This window comes from Coregonus lavaretus (assembly GCF_964263955.1).
Source record: "Coregonus lavaretus genome assembly, chromosome: 8".
Taxonomy (NCBI): Eukaryota; Metazoa; Chordata; class Actinopteri; order Salmoniformes; family Salmonidae; genus Coregonus; species Coregonus lavaretus.
The window spans coordinates 44,877,334-44,891,129 of record NC_139995.1 but is presented as its reverse complement, the minus strand read 5'-3'; the positions used below and the strand labels follow the sequence as shown (position 1 = coordinate 44,891,129).

The following is a 13,796-nucleotide window of genomic DNA, read 5'->3' as shown; positions in this document are numbered from 1 at the left end:
AGCTTGAGAGGATCTGCAGAGAAGAATGGGAGAAACTCCTCAGATACAGGAGTGCCAAGCTTGTAGCGTCATACCCAAGAAGACGCGAGGCTGTAATCGCTGCCAAAGGTGCTTCAACAAAGTACTGAGTAAAGGGTCTGAATACTTATGTAAATGTAATATTTCAGTTTTTTTTTTTTTTTATAAATTAGCAAAAAAATCTACAAACCTGTTTTTGCTGTCATTATGGGGTATTGTGTGTAGATTGATGAGGGGAAAAAAAACAATTTTATAAATTTTAGAATAATACTTTCTGAATGCACTGTATATATATATATATATATATATATATATATATATCAAATATAACCCCAACACCAAATTAAGACTAAAGTTACGTTTATTTGGCATACCTTTAGGCAGAATAACAGTAACTATGATGCATGCACCTTGGCAGTGCAACATCATCATCATCATCATCATCATCACACAGGTAGGCTATTGGCTTCTATTGAGCACACATCTCACCTACCATCTCCACCCAAAGGTCTCTTGAAGATGACATGAAAAAAGGCATCGATATGGTATCAATATGCCATCAATCATAATCCACATTATCGACAACACCAACATACATGACATTGTTTAAAATAAATACAAACAAGTGAAGTTATTTAGTACAAAGATATACAACTCAAATAGGATCAAGATTGTGAGTAAGAAGTAGTAGTAAAATGTAACAATAGCATCAGCAGAGACAAACAGACAGAGAATGTTTATACTGTGTTTCTATACGGATACTGCATTCAAATTGCACTTGTAATAAAAGAGAGTCTCAAATGTAACTTGTATTGCGTCAACAAACCTGTTAATTAAATGGCACTGCAGATGTGTTGATGACTTAACTTCTGTTTGCTGAAATCACAACAACGCTTTTAGAGGATGTAAAAAGGGTTCATAAAATTGCATTAAAACAGACAATACATAAACTCTCCACCATAGTCGCCTGACCTTTGCCATACAAAGGTAGAGTATAAATAAGTATTTGCATTAGTAATCTCTCCCTCAGCCATCATCGAAAACGCTCTGAACCACTATTAACTAGGCAGCCAAAGTTAACAGTTGTGGTATCATTACTTTTAAAATAAGGTTTACGTATATATCAATATAATCATAATAATAGCCCCTGAATTTGCAATTCTGCATGCTTGCAGGATCACAGAATCACTTCACAGAATTCACCACAGTTCCTATTATTTTCTTTAATCTGTTATTGACTAGGGTTACAGTGAGGGAAAAAAGTATTTGATCCCCTGCTGATTTTGTACGTTTGCCCACTGACAAAGACATGATCAGTCTATAATTTTAATGGTAGGTTTATTTGAAAAGTGAGAGACAAAAAAATCCAGAAAAACGCATGTAAAAAATGTTATAAATTGATTTGCATTTTAATGAGGGAAATAAGTATTTGACCCCTCTGCAAAACATGACCTTTGCTCCGTTCATCTTGGTGGCAAAACCCTTGTTGGCAATCACAGAGGTCAGACGTTTCTTGTAGTTGGCCATCAGGTTTGCACACATCTCAGGAGGGATTTTGTCCCACTCCTCTTTGCAGATCTTCTCCAAGTCATTAAGGTTTCGAGGCTGACGTTTGGCAACTCGAACCTTCAGCTCCCTCCACAGATTTTCTATGGGATTAAGGTCTGGGGACTGGCTAGGCCACTCCAGGACCTTAATGTGCTTCTTCTTGAGCCACTCCTTTGTTGCCTTGGCCGTGTGTTTTGGGTCATTGTCATGCTGGAATACCCATCCACGACCCATTTTCAATGCCCTGGCTGAGGGAAGGAGGTTCTCACCCAAGATTTGACGGTACATGGCCCTGTCCATCATCCCTTTGATGCAGTGAAGTTGTCCTGTCCCCTTAGCAGAAAAACACCCCCAAAGCATAATGTTTCCACCTTCATGTTTGACGGCGGGGATGATGTTCTTGGGGTCATAGGCAGCATTCCTCCTCCTCCAAAGACGGCGAGTTGAGTTGATGCCAAAGACCTCGATTTTGGTCTCATCTGACCACAACACTTTCACCCAGTTCTCCTCTGAATCATTCAGATGTTCATTGGCAAACTTTAGATGGCCCTGTATATGTGCTTTCTTGAGCAGGGGGACCTTACGGGCACTGCAGGATTTCAGTCCTTCACGGCGTAGTGTGTTACCAATTGTTTTCTTGGTGACTATGGTCCCAGCTCCCTTGAGATCATTGACAAGATCCTCCCATGTAGTTCTGGGCTGATTCCTCACCGTTCTCATGATCATTGCAACTCCACGAGGTGAGATCTTGCATGGAGCCCCAGGCCGAGGGAGATTGACAGTTCTTTTGTGTTTCTTCCATTTGCGAATAATCACACCAACTGTTGTCACCTTCTCACCAAGCTGCTTGGCGATGGTCTTGTAGCCCATTCCAGCCTTGTGTAGGTCTACAATCTTGTCCCTGACATCCTTGGAGAGCTCTTTGGTCTTGGCCATGGTGGAGAGTTTGGAATCTGATTGATTGATTTCTTCTGTGGACAGGTGTCTTTTATACAGGTAACAAGCTGAGTTTAGGAGCACTCCCTTTAAGAGTGTGCTCCTAATCTCAGCTTGTTACCTGTATAAAAGACACATGGGAGCCAGAAATCTTCCTGATTGAGAGGGGGTCAAATACTTATTTCCCTCATTAAAATGCAAATCAATTTATAACATTTTTTACATGCGTTTTTCTGGATTTTGTTGTTGTTATTCTGTCTCTCACTGTTCAAATAAACCTCCCATTAAAATGATAGACTGATAATTTCTTTGTCAGTGGGCAAACGTACAAAATCAGCAGGGGATCAAATACTTTTTTCCCTCACTGTATAACCTCTCACAACAATTCCTTCTCAAAGACATAGAAAACATTCAAATCTAAACCTAGCTTCTCTTTTGTGGACAGAACAAACTACTAGTCAAAACGAAATCTAGCTTCTCTTTTGTGGACAGAAAGGCACTACTAGTCTAAACTAAATCAAGCTTCTCTTTTGTGGACAGAACAAACTACTGGTCTATACTAAGGCCAGAAGGTACGCACTGGGCACACACTGGTTGAATGTCCTGCTGGAACATCCTGCTCTCTCTGGTAAACTTTTTTTTAAACACATTATCAAAATGTTTGAACCAAGAGAGAAAATACTAATTCCAATTTAAGATGTTCATCTATGTGCTTACAGAGAACGTCTGTTAGCTTGTGAGTCCCACTGAATATTGACCCCAGAGAAAACTGGAGCAAGTTAGTTCCTTTGACTTTGTTGCCTCTGATCTTTCCCTACATATAAATATAAATCAACACAGGTTTACTCTCCATGGAAATTCTGTTATGAATCTGCCAGTTATATAATGACAAAAGCAAAAATATTAAAATGACTAATTAATGCTCCAATGATCAAACATGTAACAAAAAGCTTATGAACGCCTCACACATTCACTGAGGTGTGAATTACAACAAGCAAAAAAAGAGAAATAAAAAATACATTAAAAGTGCGCAGTCATCGGGGGAAACAGACAGAGTAATAACAGTATAGTGGTGGACAATGTGGGATGAGTGACTAAATCACAATGGGGGTCATACCCACATAAATAGAGCTAGATATCTCTATGATCAAACCCACAGAAATAGACCTAGATATCTCTATGATCATACCCACATAAATAGAGCTAGATATCTCTATGATCATACCCACAGAAATAGACCTAGATATCTCTATGGTCATACCCACAGAAATAGACCTAGATATCTATGGTCGTCATACCCATGAGTCTTTGTTGTTTCCTGCAGCCACACCAAGAGACCAAACCCCTGGGGATTTCACGTGTCTGTAAAGGTCAAGGGTGTGTGTGTGTGTGTGTGTGTGTGCGCACAGAAACAAAGTCCTCACACTACAGCAGTGTATGTCTCTGACATGGGTCTCAGGCCACGAGGGGACACTGAAGTAATCATCGGCAAGGTGACTGTCAACCTTTGAAGGACACTGGGCTTGATTAAATTACTGTAAAATGGAGAGATAAGAAAATTACATTAAAATCTGAGGGTTTGATAATCATCTGGTCAGTCTTCATTTGATAAATCTCGTTTGATAAAACCGTGACCTATGTTAGTGGCAGTGGGGAGTCAATGGGGTTAGGAGGCGGGTGCACAGTGCAGTCCTGCTGGCTGCAGGAAGCAGAGGACTCACAGGTATAGTATTCACATGCAGGTTAGAGCAGGGTTTCCCAAACTCGAGTTTGGGAAACCCTGGGTTAGAGGATTGATAATGATTTAGGAGATGATGTTAGTTAAACCAGCATAGAGTTTTCTGATGACAGGTTAGAGCAGATGATGAGGATTGGGTGATAGGGTTATAAGAGAACAGCAGGAGGTATATTATACAGTCTTCAGTATATAGAGAATATAGTCCTCAGTAGAGTAGAGTATATAGTCCTCATTAGAGTATATAGTCCTCAGTAGAGTATACAGTCCTCAGTAGAGTATATAGAGTATATAGTCCTCAGTAAAGTAGAGTATATAGTCCTCATTAGAGTAGAGTATATAGTCCTCAGTAGAGTATATAGTCCTCAGTAGAGTAGAGTATATAGTCCTCAGTAACGTTATCCTGAAAACCCTCACTAAACATTTCACAATCAACCTACGCTGATAACCATTTCTCGGTTTAATTTATACAAAACCGGACCCATGTTTAAATGCTTTTTCCTAACTTTAACTAAGCCTAATGAGCAATGCCCTCGTATTTCTCTTCAGAACAAATCTTGTTCGACAATCTCCATTACATAAAGTGCCATGAAAACAAACCACATCACACATTATCACTTTATGATATAATAATAATAATAATAATAAATAATAATATCAAAGCAAAACACTAAAGTGCCTAAACTCACAATCCATTTTTATTTAGCAGCTACAGTACATGTAAGTGCACTGCTTTAGTTATCCCTGAATGGTGTTGGACCAGACAGAAGCAGCAGGGTAGAAGCCTCTGGCAGTGAAAGGGCCATAAGTCTGTCTGCCTGTCTGCAGCCGGCGCTGCCGCCTGTCTGACTGACGGTTATACTCTCTTACACTTTACTCAAACCCTCTCGTCATAAGAGCTACATAACACTGTCATAATCATGACATAACATAGTCATACAGATTATGCTATGTACACTCCTGCTCTAAAGTAATGTAATAATACATACATGCTACACTGTTAGCCACCATTGTCATGGTTACAGCAACAGCCTTGACAGAACCATGCGGTGAAGCGCTGCAGTGCAAAGCGTGATGAGAGGTTAGAAGTTATGATGGAGGTTATAGAGTTCAAAGGTCACAGTAGATCTTGTACTCCTCATTGCAGAGGACCACAGGGCCTCCCAGGATGCCGTGGGGCTCGGGGAGGACCCTGCAGGAGCATCTCTGACTTACGTGATGATTGGCCGAGGCCCCTTTGCCCCGCGCCGACGAGGAGGACTTGCTCCGACTGCCCGTCACTACTCTTGTAACCCCGCCACGGCGCGCCTGCTCATGATCGAACTCCAGGTCCTCCAGACGTTGGGTCAAGGCCAGCTTCTGCTGGATGGCCATGCGGAGCAGGGAGTTCAGGGTCTTCTTCTCGTCCTCCGCCGCAACCAGCTGTCTCTGCATCTCATCCAGCTGAGTTACGTACTCATCACACCTGAGAGACGGAGAGAGAGGGGGGAGAGAGAGGGGGAAGGGAAGAGACAGGGAGGGGGGACAGAGGGAGAGAGAGAGAGAGAGGGGGAAGATGGAGAGAGGGGGGAGAGAGAGAAAGGGAGGGAGAAAGAAAGAGATAAAAGAGAGAGTAGCATTATGAGTCCAACATTGAGTGTGGTTAGATGCACACAATAATGTGATTATTGTGGATAGTCAGATTAATATAATAGTTAGATTAAACCGTTTACATGCTTTGCAAGAAAAAATGATTTTTCCTATTAATCCTGTTTACATGAACACATCTGAAATCAGGCTACCTGATGGCACACTGATAAACACAGAAAATCGGCAATTAAAATAAACGTTCTACCACAGCTAACATTATTTTGGGAATCATATTTGATTCCGAGTTCGGACATATAAAGTTTGTATGTGAAAACTACTTCTAAGTCGCATACATTCAGTTGTTTCGAACACACTTCACTTGCGCTAAAGAGGGAGGCTTGCTCGGCTGGTGCTAGCACATGCGCAGATCAACTACACCGCTTGAACGATTAAGGCATTCACATGTCCTAATAATTCGAAAGATTGCTCAGAAAACCAAGTATTTTAATCGACCTTATGCCGATTAAGATAAGCAGAGTAAGGTGTTTACATGACTATTGCATAATCTGCCTACTGCCATAATCAGTTTAATATAAAATTATTAGTGTGCATGTAAACATACTCAATAACACAAAATATCAATGTATAACTTTCTCCACCAGATGGCACAAATCTTATTTTCCAGATGCTGCCAGTCATGTTTTCTCCATTTAGACTCACAGAGCTGCATTTTCCAGATGCTGTCAGGAGGAGCCTGCCAGCGGACTCTGAATCACTTCAGTATTACATCAGAAAACTCCCACAATGCCCTGTTTCTCCTACACACACATATGCAGCCTCTGGCAGAAAAACAGCTCCTCCACAACCTAAAAGCTCACTGGTGCGGCTCTCACATCTAGCTAAAAGGACCAATCTGTTCTGTTCTTATTCCCTTACGTTTTCTAAATAGTTCAAGAGGCAGGAAATTGATCATATGGAAAAACAGCCCACTATAATAGATATATAAAAATATAATATAGGGTTTAATTAGTGTTTTAATGATTTTAACCTTGGTATAACATGAACAATTCATATTAAAACGATTTCTATGTACTGAATTCCAATACACCTTTGTAGACCTACCCCTTGTTTGGATATAATGAGTATGGACAACATTTACCCTCTTAGAAAAATGGGTTCAAAAAGGGTTCTTCGGCTGTCCCCATAGGATAACTCTTTTGGGTTTCATGTGGAACCCTCTGTGTAAAGGGTTCTATATGGAACTCAAAAGGGTCCTTCCTACCTAGAACCAAAAAGGGTTATTTAAAGGATTCTCTTATGGGGACAGCTGAAGAACCCCTTTAGGTTCTAGATGGCACCTTTTTTTCTAAGAGTTAAGGTGCCAAAAGTGCCTAATTTCTTGGTGTATTAAGAGCAGACTGGTTAGGCCTACTGATAACTGCTCGACTAAGCCTTACCTTGTAGCGAACATGGCCCGTAGTGAGGAGAAGGTGGCAGCGTCTTCTTTCAGAGCCTTCAGCTCGTTGCGGAGTTTCAACATGGTATCCCTCACCATGGTCTTCTCGTTGTCGTATTTACTCTTCAGGTTGGCCAGCGCCACCTCAGCCGTCTACAGAATAGAGTAGAGTAGAGTAGAGTAGAGTAGAGTAGAGTAGAGTAGAGTAGAGTAGAGTAGAGTAGAGTAGAGTAGAGTAGAGTAGAGTAGAGTAGAATATAATAAATACTTTATTTTCAATTTTATTAGAATGGAGGGCTGGGGTCACAGGTCACAGGGTTATCTTGACCTTTTGCTAATATTAACTCTGTCTGAACTCCTACACAAAAAGTAAATACTCTCAACTACCGTGAACTTCATACAGCATCACCTTCACTTTTAAACAGTATCAACTGCTCATGCACACACCAACACACACCCACGGATGCACACACTCACACACTCCTGCTCACCTGTTTGTTGGCTTTGAGTACGGTCCTCAGGGTGGCGATCTGCTCCCTCTTGGTGCTGAGGAGGGACTTGAGTTTGAGGATCTCCCCCATGCAGGCCTCGCTGTCCTTATCAGCCACGGTGCCCAGCTCCATGGAGGCCATCCTCTGACGGGACAGCTCTGTGGTGCGGTCCACCGCCTGCTGCAGGTGACGGATCTGGTCCCTGATGATGGCCACCAGGTTATAGATGTTCATAGGCTCTGGACGGGACTCTGGGGCTGGGACTGGGGCTGGGACTGCTGGGTCACTGGCTTCAAGTTTACCGGGGTCAGTTTCAGGGACCAGCCCGTTGGAGAGTAGTACATGGGACAGACGTCGCCCCTTCCCCTCCCGGCTGCCCCCACCCCCTACACTGGCCTTGCCCTCCTTGTAGTAGTCGAGCATGACCCGGTTGGGGGTTTCATTGTTGCACATGCACACGTGGTTATAGAGGTTGGCCAGCTCCTCACTGAACACCACCAGTTCGTCCTGCGCCACGTTCAGACTGCCCTGCGACTCGCCCGCCGCCTCGCTCACCCGCCGCAGCTCCTTCTCTAGGTGCTCGATCTCCTCACGCTCCACCCGGCTGCTCTTCTCCAGGGAAGCCAGCTTCTCGCTCAGCCCCGCCACATCGCTCTCCAGGCGGGCTCGCTCCTCCTCGTACTGGCTTCGGCACGACTGGTACTCTGCTTTAAGAGTCTTCAGCTCCTGTCTGAGCTCCCCGGCCTCGGACACAGCCACGGTGTACTTACACTGCAGGATCTCAGGCCCGTTGATGTCCAGCTCGTAGTAGTCCCCGTCGCCATCGTCACGGCTGTCACGCTCCTTCTCGCTGTCCAGGGCCGAGTGGCGCTCCTTGCTGGCCTGGAGTTTCCTCATGGCGCTGAGATTCTCGGTGAGGCGTCCTACCATCTCCTGCTGCTCAGACAGAGTCCCATGGGCCACCTCCAGCTGCTTCTGGGCCTCCTGCAGAGAGGAGAGGAGCGCTACCTTCTCCCGCTCAACCTGGAGAACACAGACATGGGACACAGTCAAACAACAGCACTGAGAAATATCTGTAACACTTTATGTTACAGTCCTATTTCAGCTTTGTGTTTATTAGTATTGATTGAGAAATGATTAGGCAATTACTGTGTATTTACCATTTTACTATACAATTTCTATATAAATACCAGATAAATAGCTGGCTCTAGAATGAAGTGTAACCCAAAATGCTATATGAATTTAGATTTTCACACTGTAGTGTGCGACACTGTCACTCAAGAATTTCACACTGTATTTATTCACCAGGAAGTCAACAGCACGTGTATAAGAGAAGTATCCTAATCAGTCCATGTAGCCCATTGATGTGTCTTTGACTAGGCCGCTAAGGTCAGTATAACTAATCAATGTCCCTAAATTGATGACCACTGTGTTCCACAAAGCTTAATGGACTTTCCAACCATAAGACAAAGGACTGTTCACAGCTGGAGGGATGTAAGCCTATCTATTTTTCAGGCAACACACACAAAGCTTGATAAGCTCGATAATGCTAAGAATTACTTTATTTATTTACCGAGGAAGTTGACACCTTGACAGTTGACTGTGAATAAAGCAAACAGGCTAACCAGTTTTAAAGTCCTTGCCTGCTGCTACTATGTTGTCATCTGAAATGTGTCATCTGTAAACAGAGTTCTCCATACCTGCATGAGCTGCTGCTTGAGTTTTTGGATCTCTGAGATGTTGAGTTCACTCAGCAGGTCATCCACTAGGCTGGGGGCGGGCCGGACCATGGCTCTGTTATCATCGTTGCAGTCGGCAGTCATCTTAGCCAGGCCGTTCTCATAGCCACGGAACGAGTCATCATTGTTGGGTTCGTTGGTGGCAGCAGTGGGATCCTCGCTGAACTTGAGGCCGTCCAGGGAGATGTGCAGTGGGCTGTGGTGGTACGGTAACAGGTTGTCCCCGATGGTCATGTAGTGGGACAGTTCTTTACGCAGGGCGGCCTTCTGCTCGCGCTCAGTCTTAATGGTCTCCAGAGCCTCGGTCAGCTGGCGCTCAGCGATCTCCCGCAGGCGCATGGCCTCCTCCAACTGGCTGTGGAGGCACTGGGAGTCCTCCTCCAGACGACAGATCTCATGCTTCAGACCCTCAAACTCCACCTAAGAGAGAGTCCACAGCACATCAGAGGAATCACTAACTAAATAGGGAGAATCCCTTACACTCCTCATTACAAAAGCATTGTTTTGTCTCATCCCCTTCAGTTGGTTCTTGTATCAACGGCTTAATTCGTTGGCCCTGGCTTTCAAATATAGAGTCCTGTCACTTTTCCACCCAAAGTGTATTGGCCACTCTACAACCTTTACCTCTACCCATTACCCATAATAAGCACTCATCCTCCCCTCATCGCCATACCCAACAGTGCCCATTTCTTCTCCAGCCCCAGTGGACCATCCTCCCCCTCCCTCCCCCTTCCCCTCTCCTGCCCCAGTGGACCATCCTCCCCCTCCCTCCCCCTTCCCCTCTCCTGCCCCAGTGGACCATCCTCCCCCTCCCTCCCCCTTCCCCTCTCCTGCCCCAGTGGACCATCCTCCCCCTCCCTCCCCCTTCCCCTCTCCAGCCCCAGCCCTGGTCGTTCCCCCTCCTCTCACCTGGCTCTGTCGGAGCAGGGACACCTGTTTCTGCAGGGAGATGTTCTCGTCCTCCAGCTCACTGTAGTCCTGCAGCAGACGTGCCTCTCGCACCTTATACTCTCTGATGTCATCACGCAGTTGGGTGCGCTGCAGCTCCACCAGCTCAGAACTCTACACATCACAACAGAGGAAGACAAAATATCAGAGAGTAGGCTGCTACAATTTCAGGAAGTGTGCATATCGTCAAGCAAGTTTGTTCATGAGCAAGTTTGTCTTGAATGGAAATGGCACTTTCAACAGACGAGGAGCCGAGAGGGGGGAGAAAGTGGAAGAAAAGGACAAGAGAAGAAGTGAAATAGGAAAACGTCATGTCAGAGAGTGGAATACAAGGACGTGTGGATTTGATCCAGAATGCACCAAATGGTTGTACAGTAATGTCAAAGCAGCATCTTATGTGGAACTGTGTTGGGATGAGATCTTGGCAGCTTGGCAACTTTAATCAGGGAGGAACAAGATCCAGTTACCAACCCAGGCCATAGAGTGAGAGTGCCTACTAGTGGAGGACATCCTTTGTGTCACTCACTGAGGACTATTACATCATCAGTGTGACTGGTGCCAGCTGACCAATCAACCCCCCTTACAGACTCCTTACCAGTTTAAACCTCTCCCAGTCCCACTATCCCATTAACTCTGACTGGCTCTCTCTCTGTCCCACTATCCCATTTGCTGACTCGCTCTCTCTCTGTCTCACTATCCCATTAACTCTGACTCGCTCTCTCTCTCACTATCCCATTAACTCTGACTCTCTCTCTCTCTCTATCCCATTAACTCTGACTCGCTCTCTCTCTCACTATCCCATTAACTCTGACTCGCTCTCTCTCTCACTATCCCATTAGCTCTGACTCGCTCTCTCTCTGTCCCACTATCCCATTAGCGCTGACTCGCTCTCTCTGTCCCACTGTCCCTGTTCTACTTCATCATTACTGACTGAGAGGTTTGGTCCTCTTCATCAGATTGGTGAGATACACGAGTCTTTGCACATTGAAGTTTGACCTCTCCACATTGACCATGTTTGTGTTTTGGGCAGGTCCTCCACCCTCCAGCTCACCTCTCTCATCTCCAAGGCAACAGAGGCCAGGCGCTCGTTCTCTGATTGGTTGCTGGTGAGGGCAGTCCTGGCCAACCGCAGCTCGTTTTGCAGCTCCAGGACCATCTGCTGGTAGTGGGCCTCCTTACTGGCTGACTCCAGCATCAGTGACTCCTCCCTGCTCTCCCCATCTGCAGCCACCTTCCTATGGGTGGAGTAGGCTTGGCCAAACGCCTGGGGAGAGGAGGGGAGACACATACATTAGTACCAGGACTGAACACCTTCCTATGTGGGGAGTAGGCCTGACTGAACGCCTGGGGAGAGGAGAAACATACACAGACATAGATTAGTACCAGGACTGAACAGTGATATGAGTACAACACTTGGAGAGAAGGGTGGACATGGACCAGAATTAGGGCAGGACTTGTGAGCATGAACAGTTCTGAGCATCATGACTGGTTGAGAGTCATAATACATTTTACATTTTTTACATTTTAGTCATTTAGCAGACGCTCTTATCCAGAGCGACTTACAGTTAGCGCATACATTATTTTATCGAACCCACAACCCTGGCGTTGCAAACGCCATGCTCTACCAACTGAGCTACATCCCCTGCCGGCCATTCCCTCCCCTACCCTGGACAACGCTGGGCCAATTGTGCGCCGCCCCATGGGTCTCCCGGTCGCGGCCGGCTACGACAGAGCCTGGATTCGAACCAGGATCTCTAGTGGCACAGCTAGCACTGCGATGCAGTGCCTTAGACCACTGCGCCACTCGGGAGACATAATACCATAATAGACAGTATAGTCATATACAGTTGAAGTCAGAAGTTTACATACACCTTAGCCAAATACATTTAAACTCAGTTTTTCACAATTCCTGACATTTAATCCTAGTAACAATTCCCTGTTTTAGGTCAGTTAGGATCACCACTTTATTTTAAGAATGTGAAATGTCAGAATAATAGTAGAGAGAATGATTTATTTCAGCTTTTATTTCTTTCATCACATTCCCAATGGGTCAGAAGTTGACATACACTCAATTAGTATTTGGCACCATTGCCTTTAAATTGTTTAACTTGGGTCAAACATTTTGGGTAGCCTTCCACAAGCTTCCCACAATAAGTTGGGTGAATTTTGGCCCATTCCTCCTGACAGAGCTGGTGTAACTGAGTCAGATTTGTAGGCCTCCTTGCTCACACACGCTTTTTCAGATCTGCCCACAACTTTTCTATAGGATTGAGGTCAGGGCTTTGTGATGGCCACTCCAATACCTTGACTTTGTTGTCCTTAAGCCATTTTGCCACAACTTTGGAAGTATGCTTGATGGAGGAATTATGATTTTGACAAAAATTGTTCACCCCAATACTGATGATGACTGTGTGAACTGTGTTAAGATTATCATTATAAACCCACTAACAGAGGGGGTGAGTTAGAAACTGCTGAGACTAAACATTCCAGGATGAAGGGGACAGAAACTGTTTAAAGGTGCTTTTGTGTGTCAAGGGGTATAAATGCTGTATGTATGTTTTTTGGCGGCAGAGCTCTCCATGATTAAAAATACAGATCATTCTTGCTGGTTAGGGACCTTTGTTTAATTCATGATTAAACCAGAGAATTTACACCCTCTGGGAATTATTCAGAGCATTAAGTTTGATTAATTAGAGATAGAAATTCTTGTGACAATGCTTGGGGTCATTGTCCATTTGGAAGACCCATTTGCGACCAAGCTTTAACTTCCTGACTGATGTCTTGAGATGTTGCTTCAATATATCCACATAATTTTCCTTCCTCATGATGCCATCTATTTTGTGAAGTGCACCAGCTCCTCCTGCAGCAAAGCACCCCCACAGCATGATGCTGCCACCCCCGTGCTTCACGGTTGGGATGGTGTTCTTCGGCTTGCAAGTTACCCAGTTTTTCCTCCAAACATAACAATGGTCATTATGGCCAAACAGTTCTATTTTTGTTTCATCAGACCAGAGGACATTTCTCCAAAAAGTACTATATTTTTTATGGTGGTTTTGGAGCAGTGGCTTCTTCCTTGCTGAGCGGCCTTTCAGGTTATGTCGATATAGGACTTCCAGCATCTTCACAAGGTCCTTTGCTGTTGTTCTGGGATTGATTTGCACTTTTCGCACCAAAGTACGTTCATCTCTAGGAGACAGAACGTGTCTCCTTCCTGAGCGGTATGACGGCTGCGTGGTCCCATGGTGTTTATACTTGCGTACTATTGTTTGTACAGATGAACGTGGTACCTTCAGGCGTTTGGAAATTGCTCCCAAGGATGAACCAGACTTGTGGAGGTTTACACATTTTTCTCTGAG

At 44.7% G+C, this 13,796-nt stretch overlaps 1 protein-coding gene across 2 annotated transcripts in view; it reads right to left on the bottom strand.

The window, feature by feature from the left end:
* Nucleotides 1-2,747: 2,747 nt before the first annotated feature.
* Nucleotides 2,748-13,796, bottom strand: part of LOC311134244 (protein bicaudal D homolog 2-like) — a 39,750-nt gene continuing 28,701 nt past the window's right edge. Inside the window, exons 2-8 of one of the 2 annotated variants that reach the window (XM_084167865.1) lie at nucleotides 11,492-11,704; nucleotides 10,402-10,554; nucleotides 9,454-9,912; nucleotides 7,754-8,776; nucleotides 7,264-7,415; nucleotides 5,453-5,702; nucleotides 2,748-4,037 (exon numbers count right to left, since the gene is read on the bottom strand). In XM_084167865.1, coding sequence (XP_084023991.1) covers nucleotides 4,035-4,037; nucleotides 5,453-5,702; nucleotides 7,264-7,415; nucleotides 7,754-8,776; nucleotides 9,454-9,912; nucleotides 10,402-10,554; nucleotides 11,492-11,704 — 2,253 coding nt within the window. In that variant the 3' untranslated portion in view covers nucleotides 2,748-4,034. Of the gene's footprint in view, nucleotides 5,703-7,263; nucleotides 7,416-7,753; nucleotides 8,777-9,453; nucleotides 9,913-10,401; nucleotides 10,555-11,491; nucleotides 11,705-13,796 lie in introns of both variants that reach the window. The other variant, XM_084167864.1, reaches the window with a different exon arrangement.